The 13,485-nt window shown below is 45.6% G+C and overlaps 1 protein-coding gene across 14 annotated transcripts in view; it reads right to left on the bottom strand.

The window, feature by feature from the left end:
- Nucleotides 1-13,485, bottom strand: part of kcnab2a (potassium voltage-gated channel subfamily A regulatory beta subunit 2a) — a 372,430-nt gene that overhangs the window by 123,770 nt on the left and 235,175 nt on the right. Inside the window, exon 3 of one of the 14 annotated variants that reach the window (XM_085967215.1) lies at nt 5,605-5,668. The exons of the other annotated variants lie outside the window; for them this stretch is intronic. Coding sequence (XP_085823341.1) covers nt 5,605-5,668 — 64 coding nt within the window. The remainder of the gene's footprint in view (nt 1-5,604; nt 5,669-13,485) is intronic. 14 annotated transcript variants of the gene reach the window in all.

Raw genomic sequence — 13,485 nt, 5'->3', positions numbered from 1 at the left:
AGCCAGAGCGTTTGTGTGGTGGCCAGGTATCGATGGAGACATCGAAGAAATGACCAAGAGCTGCCTAGGATGCCAGAAGGTCCAAAACGCCCCACCACAAGCCCCTCTACATCCATGGGAGTGGCCCTCATCTCCCTGGCAAAGGGTACACATCGACTTTGCTGGTCCATTTATGGACTCAATGTTCTTAATCGCGGTTGATGCACACTCCAAGTGGCCGGAGGTAATAAAGATGTCCTCCACCACCACGGAAAAAACCATCACAGTATTAAGGACCATATTTGCCAGGAATGGGCTGCCGGAACAGATCTGTTCTGATAATGGACCGCAATTTGTGTCCGAAGAATTCAGGAAGTTCTTAAAAAAACAATGGGGTTAAGCACTACACGTCCGCCCCATACCATCCCGCCACCAATGGATTGGCTGAAAGGTTTGTCCAGACCTTCAAGAAGGCCATAAAGGCCATGGGTAATGAAGACATAAAACTTCAGCATAAGGTAGATAACTTCTTGTTTGCATACAGGAATGCAACACATGTGGTTACAAAACAAACTCCCGCCATGATGTTCTTCAATAGAAGCCTAAGATGCCGGCTGGATTTGATCAAGCCAAACATCAGAAGGGACGTGGAGAACCAGCAATTTCAAGGCATGAATGAAAGGCCAACTAGAACCTTCCAGATAGGTCAACAAGTTTTGGCCCGGGACTACCGTACCGAGAAATGGCAGCCTGGAACTATTTGCACACGACTAGGACCGCTGATGTATACCGTGGACATTGGAGAAAGCATAATAAGGCGCCATGCTGACCAGATCATAGAGTCATCCGAAAAGGGACAACCTACACCACAACTCTATACGCCTAATGATGAAGTAGAGATACCCATAGTATCTACCTCCGATCCAGTGATACTGGAACCAGATGAACCCGACACTGGCATTCAAGCCGAATCAGCCTTGCCAAAAGAACCTACTACACCACCAGAAACTACTACACCACCGAGGCGTTATCCGGACCGAGTCAGGAAGCCTCCAGAGAGACTGACTTATAATTGATTAACTGCAGCAATGTGTAGATTATTGTTCTTGTAACATGTTAATTAATGATTACTTAAAATATTATGTACTGGTTGTCTAAAAGGGGAGGAATTGTGGTGTATGTGCCTTTAAGAGCCCCGTGTACTGTAATGCCGGTAATGGCCACTCGGGCTATATAAGCCTGTATATTGTCTTGTATCTGTTAGTTCACCTCCAGACTTTGTCCAGTAAACACCTGTAAACCAACTCCTGCATTCCGTGTCTTCATTAACACACGGATACAACACGAACCATATTTTAAAATCCTTTTCATTTAGCTAGGCAAGCTAACACATATTTCTTTTCCAAACAAAAATCCAATTTTGTACACCAGCTAACTGCAAGATGAGCAACATTTGTGTTTTCTCCAATGTAAACTGATAGAGGGGCATTTCTCTCCCTGTGCTTCCTGTGGGGGGGCGCTAATGTGACGCAAAGGCCTTTTCGCCCGGGCACGGCGCTGACCGCGCCTCCCGCCAAATTCCGCGGGAAGTTAGCAGCGGCGCTACCAGGTTGCACCCCGATCTCATGCGCCCAGAGAAGGTGACGTCATCTCCGGGCGCATCGCCCTGGCACAAAAGTTCCCCTTCGCCCCCTGCAGCAGCGCCGGGTGAAGGCAGCAACTGCTGCAGGAGACGCCAGCGAGGTGGTCGGCCGTCCTAAAAAAAAAGTCGAATTAAAAAAAAAAATTTTTTTGTGTCTCCTGACGCAGGGTCCGTGCCGCAATCAGTCAGCCCGTCACTCTGCTCGAGTGCCGGGCTGATCGCATGGCACTCCCCGCTCCCCGGTGGTCCAGGTAAGTTTTAAAAAAAACTGCAGAGTTCGCAGCGTGGGGCCCTTCCCTTTAATTCAGAGAAGAACCCCATGAACGCGGAAGAGCCACGCTTGGCCACTCGTCGCGCTGCTGAGCCCATTGCCCCGGGTGGCGAACTTCCCCTCTTCTTGCGCTCCAAGAAGGAAGTGGAACACTTGATTTAGCGCTCCTCTTCCCTCTTGGAGCAAAAAATGGGAATGTCAGAGAGGCTGGAAGGGGTTAGCACCTGGCGATAACTTTTCCAGCTTTTCTGATTTAGTGCCCCAAACGGGGCTCGAGGGGAATTTCTCCCCCAAAATTCCAGATATCTACTCAAGTGGCAGAGAGAGCAACAGAGCCTTTAATGTTTAGCATTTTACATTCTCTCAAAATATCTTTCTTATAGGAATGCCACCAAGTACAAAGCAAAAGGGCATCTGAAACTCAAACTGACTATAATGTTCTACTGAAATATTACTTTGCTAATAAAAACACGAGCAAAAGGTTCATCTCTTTCTTACATTGCCAACAAATTCAAGTCCCTCTGATGGCTGCTGAATTAGAGGTTATATTTCCCTTTTGAAACTATAACCAAGCTAGGGGCACTAGGTGGCAACCAGTTCCATAAGCAAATAAAAAATGCAAAGTAGTTACTCCTTAAGCTGCATTTAACTCCAGGCTTGCTTTGCATACAATCATATTATCTAGCTCTCCTATTCCAACTCCTCACACGGTGAATATATAATGTTGCATCCCATTAATTCCATTCATGATGCTACTGGAGAGCAAGTTCATGTTACCAAAGACATGAGCTACCACAAAATGTTTATTCCCTTCAATTAGTTTTAAAACATAACAGTATTAAAGGCATCTGGAATACCTAGTAGGTTTATTGGCCCATATACTGTTCGGGATTACACTACAGTTTGGTAAAATGCAAGCCCCTTTAAGTACAAGTCCAGCTGGGTGGGACTGCACTCACCTGGTTCCATTCTTATCTATCCAGTCGTAGCCAGAGAATCATCTGCAATGGCTTCTCTTCCCGCTCCCTCTAGTATTCTCCAAGGATCTATTCTTGGCCCCCTCCTATTTCTCATCTACATACTACCCCTCAGCAACATCATCCAAAAACACAGCGTGAGTTTCCACATGTACGCTGACAACATCCAGCTCTACCTCACCACCACCTCTATCGACCCCTCCACTGTCTCTAAATTGTCACACTACTTGTCTGACATCCAGTACTGGATGAGCAGAAATTTCCTCCAACTAAATATTGGGAAGTCATGTCCTCAGTCCTCACCACAAACTCCGTTCCCTAGCCACCGACTCCATCCATCTCCCTAGCAAACGTCTAAGGCTGAACCAGACTGTTCGCAACCTTAGTACTGTATTTGACCCCAAGATGAGCTTCCAACCACATATCCGCACGATCACTAAGACCGCCTATTTCCACCTCCAGAACATCGCCTGACTCTGCTTCTGCCTCAGCTCATCTGTTGCTGAAACACTCAACTATGCCTTTGTTACCTCTAAACTTGACTATTCCAACGCACTCCTGGCCGGCCTCCCATCTTCCACCCTCCGTAAACTTGAGGTCATCAAAAACTTTGCTGCCCTACCTCGCACCAAGCCCTGTTCACCCATCACCCCTGTGCTCGCTGCCCCGAGTCCTAACTCGCACCAAGCCCCATTCACCCATCACCCCTGTGCTCGCTGCCCCGAGTCCTAGCTCGCACCAAGCCCCATTCACCCATCACCCCTGTGCTCGCTGCCCCGTGTCCTAGCTCGCACCAAGCCCCGTTCACCCATCACCCCTGTGCTCGCTGCCCAGAGTCCTAACTCGCACCAAGCCCCGTTCACCCATCACCCCTGTGCTCGCTGCCCCGAGTCCTAACTCGCACCAAGCCCCGTTCACCCATCACCCCTGTGCTCGCTGCCCCGTGTCCTAGCTCGCACCAAGCCCCGTTCACCCATCACCCCTGTGCTCGCTGCCCCGTATCCTAGCTCGCACCAAGTCCCGTTCATCCATCACCCCTGTGCTCGCTGCCCCGTGTCCTAACTCGCACCAAGCCCCGTTCACCCATCACCCCTGTGCTCGCTGCCTCGAGTCCTAACTCGCACCAAGCCCCGTTCACCCATCACCCCTGGCTTGAAGTTAAGCAACGCCTCGATTTTAAAATTCTCCTCCTTGTTTTCAAATCCCTCCATGGCCTCGCCCCTCCCTATCTCTGTAACCTACTCCAGCCCTACATCCCTCAGATAGCTGCACTCCTCCATTTCTGACCTCTTACGCATTCCCAATTTTAATCGCTCAACCATTTGCGGCCGTGCCTATGCTCTGGAATTCCCCCCCTAAACCATACCGCCTCTTTATCTTTCTTTCCTCCTTTAAGACGCTCCTTAAAAACTATCTCTTTGACCAAACTTTTTGTCATCTGCCCTAATATCTCATGTGGCTTGGTGTCAAATTTTGTTTTATAACACTCCTGTGAAGCACCTTGAGACGTTTTACTATGTTAAAGGCACTATATAAATACAAGTTGTTGTTGTTAAATGTTGAACCGCACACTGCTCAGAAATACCCATCACCTCATATCATTTTGCTACACTACTTACTAATGTATTTCATATCCTGCTGTACTAGCTTGACATCAGATCTGCACAGGGCAAAGATCAAGGTAAACTCTGTGCCTGACTGGCCCACTGACAGATCCATCCACACATCCTGGACAAGTGAAATATGCAAAACTCAAATGGGGCAAAACTATGCAGAAATCTAGATTTCTGACCAATAACCAAATTCACCAGAGCCAGTTGTCCAAATAACAAGACATCAAACATGAGGAAGTTAACATAACTTTATGAAAATCCAATGTTGACACACAGATAAAGATATATGTTCAATGAGCCTGTGAAACAGATGCTGAGCCAAAGAACCAGGGGAGAAATGGGGGGTGGGGTGGGGAAACGGGGCTCGGGACTACCTGGAATGAGTGCCAGATGCACCTGCCTGGGACCTCCAGCACTGACCCTGATTGAACCACACGAACTGCGGTGTCTGCCTTTCCCCGAGAGGCCAGAAAATCTGGCGAATGCTGCCAGTTTCGCTGAGGGGGGAGGGAATACACCCCCCCCCCCCATAATGATGAAATAAGTGCGCCCTCAGCCCCTTTATAAAGGTGGCTGAAAATTACCTGTCTAATTTCTTCTTTCTACAGGGGTCCAGATCAGAACCCAGGCCTGAACCCCCCAGGTGGAGCACACAACTGCCATTGAGCAGACCAGCACTCTTGGTCTCACCCGGCATACCAATCCCCAGTGATCTGCCCATCAAATAATAGGCCGGGAACTCTCAGCTTGGGAACTGCTACCCTTGCCTCCACCCTCTCCTATGCTGCTGGCTTTGTTTGGAACTGGTCGGAGGCTCTGTCCCTTATAAGGCCCAGCATAATCCGTGTCGTAAGGCCGGCACTTGGGCTAATTTGCAGTACTTTCACTACAGTCCCACCAGAGTAATGATGGGAGTACACCAGAAGGGCTGCAGATTTCCAACTCCACTTTCTCTTCAAGCCCTTAAATGTTATAACCATCACCTCATACCACTTCACTACGTTATGCCATAGGCTATTGAGAACTACGTTCATCAATTGGGATCAATTAAAGTAAATGCCAACATTTGGGATTACAATTGAGTGCTTTGTATATTACTAAGTAAAACATTTCAAGCCATACCTTGAAGCTACTGTCAGAATGACATTGTTTTCCTTTTTGCAGGAACTGTTCATTGAATAACATTCTGAGAACAGATAATTTGAAGAACAAAACTAAGATTCAACATAATATATTTGTTGTAACATCCAATCTGAAGATATACTCTCAGCATTTTTGATAACAGCATAATAGTTTTCTAGACTTTGATACCACCAAAATTTTTGTTCCCTCTTTTTATTTGTCAGTTTTCTTCCCTGCCCCCTGTTGCTTCTCTTTTCTCCACCTCTCCTTAAATGCTGGTCCCTCGCGGCAAGTATAATTCCACAGCCATCATTCATTATGTCCTCCAATACGTTTCCCAAGTGACCCGTAGTTATATATGAGCCTTGACAGTATCTGTTGGCAGCCTGCACAGCCAAATTCTGCCTTCCACATGCATACTTTCAGCATTGTTTGCTGAATGGAGAACAGGAGTAGGAATAATTTTTCCCTCCCTAACCCATGAGTGTTAAAGTCAATTGTAGCACTCCTACAATTGCTAACTTCAGCACAGACTGAGAATTGAACCTTGGACCTTCTTGGCCTGTACGGCTCAGCGACTCACTCCCAGTGAAGCCACCAGGTGAACACACAGAGATTTTCTTTTCTTTCAAATCTTTCATCCTTTCCTATATTTCTTGAAGGTCTTGACTTCCTCACTGGGGTACATTTCCATAAGCAAAGTTCCCATTTGATATCTCGCCCAAGTAGCCATATTGTATAGAACAGCTTTCACGCTGAGTACCTGCAGGCTATCCTACTGTGGAGGACAGCACATCTGGACACTTCCAGTAGGCATTGCTATCAGGGTAGTTGCCCAGTGGCCTTTAGTTATGTGTGGACCTTGAGAAGTACCGTTAGCAAGAGTTGACAGCTATCGACAAGGCCAGCATCCCATATGCAAATGATATTGCAGGTTCAAGGGATTTCAAATGTTTAAATCTAACCCCCACTTATTATTCTGGTAGTATTTCTATTCGCTCTTTGCTGATAATGGCTGTGACCTGCCCCTAGGGCTTGATTGTTTTTCTGTTCCTTGACAACCAAAACTGGACATAATACTCATATGGCAGTCTGACCAAAGCACTGTACAGCTTTAGCATAAACTCCTTTGACATATACTCGACTGAACTGACAACATACTTCAGTACAGGAAACTTTGTGCTATCCAGCACCGACGGGACCGAGCTGTTGCCGTCCCATCAAAACTGCCGGACAAACCAGCGCTAATGTTGAAACATACGGAGAGTTTGAGCTCCGTATCTGGCAACAAACCCTGTTGCTTCGAAACAGTTGGCCGTACCTTGCAAGCGTCTCTGTAGCTTAACAACAGCTTCAGCGAGACCTTGCAGAGCCTGACTGGTGAAAAAAAAGCAACGAAAAGAAAAAAAACCTAACGAAACGGCTCCTGATTTTTGCCGGTGGCTCGAGCATTCCGGACAGTTAACCTCCGGATAAACCAAAGTTTCCTGTATTCTGTTTGCTTTGTTAATTGCTGTTCACAGTGCCTTGACATCTTAAATGCCAGACCTACCAACACTGACAATCATTGCAAACTCACCTTCAGCTATTTATTGACCAGCCACAGAGTATGCGTGTCACTGAATTTTTTCTTCCAATATGCAGTATCTTCTTCCAATAATAAACGTGTGGAATTTCCTAGGAATTCCTCAATATCAGGACTTCACAAATTAAAACTAAATAATTTAAGGTTCTCACTTGGCACTCTATATCTCAACACGTTTCCGTGTTGGCATAGTTCAAAATGGAATTTATTAGATAGGAACATGGAGCACTTAATATGCAAATTCCAGTTTCAAATTTATTATTAAATAAAACGTAGATGATGTATATATTTTATCAACCACTGTTAGTCACAGTACAAGGTGCTCTTGGCAATTTGTAAAGCATAGGCAGAGATAGTTTAATTAATAATTTGGATACCAGAAACACTAAGGCCTAGAAATTGGGTTGAGGCGCAAAAGTGGCGCCAAGTTCGCTGGGCGCTGATTTTTGCGCAGCGTTCGGAGCATTAGCGAATGTCAGAAATTCAGTTTCAGCGCCCCTAGAGGGAGACGGGGCGAGGCTCGAGGCGCTCCGCATCCCTCTTAGGGCGCTGAAACTGAGTATCACAGCGCAGCGTGCCGTGCACGCTGCGGTACTGCAGGCCTTCCTCCCATTGTTAAGGGGGAGGGGCCTGCAACAGCGCGACTCCCCGATCGCGAGTGCCGGCAAAAGAGCCCGGCACCGAGGAGAAGTGCTGGGCTCTCGGGAAACAGCCGGCAATGCTGCAGGGGGAGGGGGGGTGGTCAGGAGGCCGGGGACAGAGGTGCGGAGGTGCTGGCAGGCCGCCGCCGAAAAAGGCGGCCGCCCCGCATCTCCACCTTAATTTGCGCCACTGCCGGCACAGCAAGGCCCCGTGAACCGGGCGTGGGTAGCGAACGGCGCTACAGCGGCGTTCGCTACCAAATATCGCGATCGGGGCGCTAATGGGGCACTGCACACACCGATGACGTCATCGGTGGCGGCGCAGCGCAACAGGCTAACGCCACCATTAGTGCCCCCGCTGAATATCGCGGGAGGTGCGGCCAGTGGCGCTACAGCCACTGACTGCCCTCTTTAGGCGCTAATAGGTGGCGCTACATACCCAATTTCTCCCCCTAAGGCTATTTTGGCCCGTAATTTTCAGGCAGCAGCGAAGCAAAAGAGTTCGCTGCTGGCCCCGAAGAAAACCACCCACAAAGATCTCGTGATCTCTGTGGCGAGAGGTTTGGCTTTTTTGATGTGCAGTTGAGATCAGTGTAGTTTAGTGGGAATTCACATGAGCTGCTGTGACTTCAACAAGCTGTCGAAGCAGCGAATCACAATGCAGAATTCTGACTTTAAAAATGTTAGAGAGCAAAACAAAGATTGGGGCTCTCACATGGGGAAAAAAACCTGAAATAAGTATGAACAAACTTTTTAAAAATATAATTTTAAAAAAAACTTTAAAATTGTAATTTTCATCATTATGGAGAAACCTGACACTCCACAAAATAAAAAATGAGTTGTTCAGGGCTATAATGTTTGTTTAGCAGTCAGTACGCTGTTAAGACCCCAGTTACACCTAATCCAAAAAGGTCTAACTTTTAATGGGGTATTTAACAGCGATATTCCTGTAGAAAAGCCCAAGTTTTCATTAGTTTCCCTGGTTGCTGGCTATGGGGGGGGGGGGGGGGGGGGGGTGGGACGCCTCAGTGCAGCCAGTGTTGGAACAGTGAACGACTGACCGCAACTTCAGGATTTCCTCGTTAGGATGCGCATGCGCTAAATCGTTAAGTTGCGGTGCACTAAATCCTTAAGTTGCAGTCAGTCTAAAAGGGGTACTAACAGTGAATGCTGTTCATTCACCGTTACTATCCACTGTAAATTCCGGGCCATTATGTTGCAACATGAAGCTAATTAGCACATCAAGCTTCAGTTACCTCAGTCCCGCAAGTATAGAAAGCATACTAATATTCCAAACTATAACATCAGTCAGTACTCAGGGTGAAAACAAGCAGGAGATACGAGCAGCATAAGAATTCACCTAGTAGTGCTTTTGTTCTGCTGAACTCATTTCAAGAATGTATGCTCTATCAAATGGAGTAAGAAAATAAACTTGAACTTAAAGGAACTTCAATAATTGTTATCCTTTTCACAAGAGTGCTTTTTCCCTTGACCTTTCTGCAGACTGCAGAAATTATTATTTATGTTGATTAGTGACACTTTTGGGTGCCATAGTTGTCTATATGCAAATGTCTGTGTCACACTTGCATTATTGGCTGAAATCTCACTCATATAACAGCAACAAGTTACAACTGAACAGGTACACCAAACTCTGCGTCAATGCAGGGTGTAACTGCTGTAGCATAACTGGCCTGTGAGATTCATCAGTGTCAGCAGTGAATTCTTCCACTCATTTTGACAGATTTCATCAAGGTTTAATATCAACAGGCTTGTCTTGTCGCCCTTAAATGAAAGCACACTGTCACGGTGCCGAAAATTTTGAAAAGTCAACACAGGTAAACAAAGTTTAAACATGAACAACCTTGAAATGTGGCACTTTCAAACACACCAACATTCGCATTAGCAATTTGACGTGTATTACAAAATAGCTGAAGTATGAAGTTTTTTTTTAAACCCGAGAGCTAGGTTTTGTTACCACAAGGACTGTTTAAACCAAGTGTGGTAGATGATTTGAACATCAGTGTTGGGACTTGAACTTGCACCTGTAGGGAGGTGGACCAAGATTACCGTAGGTGAAAAAGTATTTTCAATTTAACGCAGTAATAACCATTACAAACTGCCTCACCTTTTCACAAGAGTGCAAAGATTAGTCCTGCTTGAACACACTCAACTCACAGAAGCACCCCGCAAAAAAATTATGCAAATCTTTCCTCTCCGCACAACCCAAAGTATTTTATACTCATGAAAACCAATGCCAATTGTGGACTACCTCTTACCCACTTACAGCTCCCACAGCCAATTTTTAAAAAACAAATTCCTGGCTGTCAAGATTAATCTTTGAATGAATTGTTGCTCTTCAGCCACCAGCTGAATGAGGCAATAAAATAAATGTGTTCCACTGATGTGTGCGGCTATATATATATATATATATATATATATATAAAATATATATATAACCCCATTGCTGGTTACATAATGGTACAGATAGCTAGAGTACTTTAGAAACCTCATCACAATAACAGGACTTTGAAAGGTATTTACATTATTGAAGACATCTGCTGTTACAATGAATTATGATGCACGGTTGTTAGTAGAGAGAGTAAAAGTGTCCTCCCTCATAACCTTGGACATCACCAAGACCACTTATTTCCACCTTCATATCACTTGCCTCCATCCCTACCTCATCTACCACAGACACAGAAGCCTTTATCCAAGCTATTATAGATATTATGGAGTAGTTGAGACGAATAGCATAGATGCCTTTAAGGGGAAGCTAGATAAGTGCATTAGGGAAAAAGGAATAGAAGGATATGCAGATAGGGTTAGCTGCAACACCGGACTACATGCATGCTAAAAAGCAGAAGCAGTATGCTATAGACAGGGCTAAGAGATCCCACAATCAATGGATCAGATCAAAGAACATAAGAACATAAGAAATAGGAGCAGGAGTAGGCCAATCGGCCCCTCGAGCCTGCTCCACCATTCAATAAGATCATGGCTGATCTGATCCTAACCTCAAATCTTCTATCACTCTGCATCCACCCGAACCCATGTGATCTCCCGGGAGAGGCGAAAAACCAGATAAAGACCCAATGGCCAATTTGGGAGAAAAAAATCTGGGAAATTCCTCTCCGACCCATCTAGGCGATCGAAATTCTTCCAGGAGATCACTCTGTCCCTATATTTTCTACAGTACTTACCTTCTGTAAAGGCGGTCTCCACCCCAGCCAGGAACAGGAATAAAACCATCTCCTGAAATCTAACAGAATTAGAACACAGTAGGAGCAGAACAAGGCTACACGGCCCCTGGGCCCGCTCCACTACCCACAGGGCCATGACCATTCCGAACCCAGACTCATGTCCAATTTCCTGCCCGCTCCCCGTAACCCTTTATTCCCTTTACTTCTAGGAAACTATCTATTTCTGTTTTAAATTTATTTAATGATGTAGCTTCCACAGCTTTCTGGGGCAGCAAATTCCACAAACCTACCACCCTCTGAGTGAAGAAGTTTCTCCTCATCTCAGTTTTGAATGAGCAGCCCCTTATTTTAAGATTATGCCCCCTAGTTCTAGTTTCACCCATCATTGGGAACATCCTCACCGCATCCACCCGATCAAGCCCCTTCACAATCTTATATGTTTCAATAAGATCGCCTCTCATTCTTCTGAACTCCAATGAGTAGAGTCCCAATCTACTCAACCTCTCCTCATATGACCACCCCCTCATCCCCGGGATTAACCGAGTGAACCTTCTTTGTACTGACTCGAGAGCAAGTATGTCTTTTCTTAAGTATGGACACCAAAACTGTATGCAGTATTCCAGGTGCGGCCTCACCAATACCTTGTACAACTGCAGCAATACCTCCCTGTTTTTATATTCCAACCCCCTAGCAATAAAAGCCAACATTCCATTGGCCTTCTTAATCACTTGCTGCACCTGCATACTAACTTTTTGAGTTTCGTGCACCAGGACCCCCAGATCCCTTTGTACTACCGTACTTTCCAGTTTCTTGCCATTAAGATAATAACTTGCTCTATGATTTTTCCTGCCAAAGTGCATAACCTCACACTTTCCAGTATTGTATTCCATCTGCCAAATCTCTGCCCACTTACTTAGCCTGTCTATGTCCCTTTGCAGGTTTTTTATGTCCTCCTCACTCACTACTTTCCGTCCCATCTTTGTATCATCTGCAAACTTTGATATGTTACACTCGGTCCCCTCCTCCAAATCGTTAATATAGATTGTAAAGAGTTGGGGACCCAGCACTGACCCCTGCGGAACACCACTAGTTACTGGTTGCCAATCTGAGAACGAACCATTTATCCCAACTCTCTGCTTTCTGTTAGAGAGCCAATCCTCCACCCACACCAGAATATTACCCCCAATCCTGTGATTTTTTTATCTTGAGCAATAATCTTTTGTGTGGCACCTTGTCAAATGCCTTTTGGAAGTCTAAATACACTACGTCCACTGGTTCCCCTTTATCCACCCTGTATGTTACTTCCTCAAAAAACTCAAGCAAATTTGTTAAACATGACTTCCCCTTCATGAAACCATGCTGAGTTTGCCCTATTAAATTATGTTTATCCAAATGTCCCGTTACTGTCTCCTTAATAATGGACTCTAACATTTTACCAACCACAGATGTTAGGCTAACAGGTCTATAGTTTCCAGCCTTCTGCCTACTACCCTTTTTAAATAAGGGTGTTACATTAGCAGTTTTCCAATCTGCCGGGACCTTTGCTGAGTCCAGTGAGTTTTGGAAAATTATTACCAATGCATCCACAATCCCTACCGCTACTTCCCTCAAGACCCTGGGATGCAAGCCATCAGGTCCAGGGGATTTATCCGCCTCGAGTCCCATTATTTTACCAAGTACCACTTCCTTAGTGATTTTAATTGTATTTAGTTCCTCCCCCCCTAGAGCCCCCTGTTTGTCCAGTGTTGGGATATTCTTAGTGTCCTCTACTGTAAAGACTGATACAAAATAATTGTTCAGTGTTTTTGCCATCTCCATGTTTCCCACCATTAATTTCCCGGTCTCATCCTCTAAGGGACGAACATTTACTTTAGCCACCCTTTTTCTTTTTATATAACTATAGAAACTTTTACTGTCTGTTTTTATATTTTTTGCTAATTTACTTTCATAATCTATCTTCCCTTTCTTAATCAATCTTTTTGTTATTTTTTGCTGTCTTTTAAAGACTTCCCAATCTGCAATTCTGCCACATCCAGTCGTGAATGGTGGTGGACCATTAAACAACTAACGGGAGGAGGAGGTTCCATGAATATCCCCATCCTCGATGATGGTAGAGCCTAGCTCATGAGTGCAAAAGGCAAGGCTGAAGCATTTGCAACCATCTTCAGCCAGAAGTGCCAAGTGAATGGTCCATATTGGCCTACTCCCGAGGTCCCCACCATCACAGAAGCCAGTCTTCAGCCAATTCGATTCCTCCACGTGATATCAAGAAACGGTTGAGCGCACTGGATACAGCAAAGGCTATGGGCCCCGACAACATCCCGACTATCGTGCTGAAGACTTGTGCTTTAGAACTAGCCGCGCCTCTAGCCAAGCTGTTCCAGTACAGCTACAACACTGGCATCTATCCGACAATGTGGAAAACTACCCAGGTATGTCCTGTCCACAAAAAGCT

This window comes from Somniosus microcephalus, chromosome 25, assembly GCF_052327205.1.
Source record: "Somniosus microcephalus isolate GS21.2 chromosome 25, FLI_Smic_1.0, whole genome shotgun sequence".
NCBI lineage: Eukaryota > Metazoa > Chordata > Chondrichthyes > Squaliformes > Somniosidae > Somniosus > Somniosus microcephalus.
This window is presented reverse-complemented; position numbering and strand designations above follow the sequence as displayed.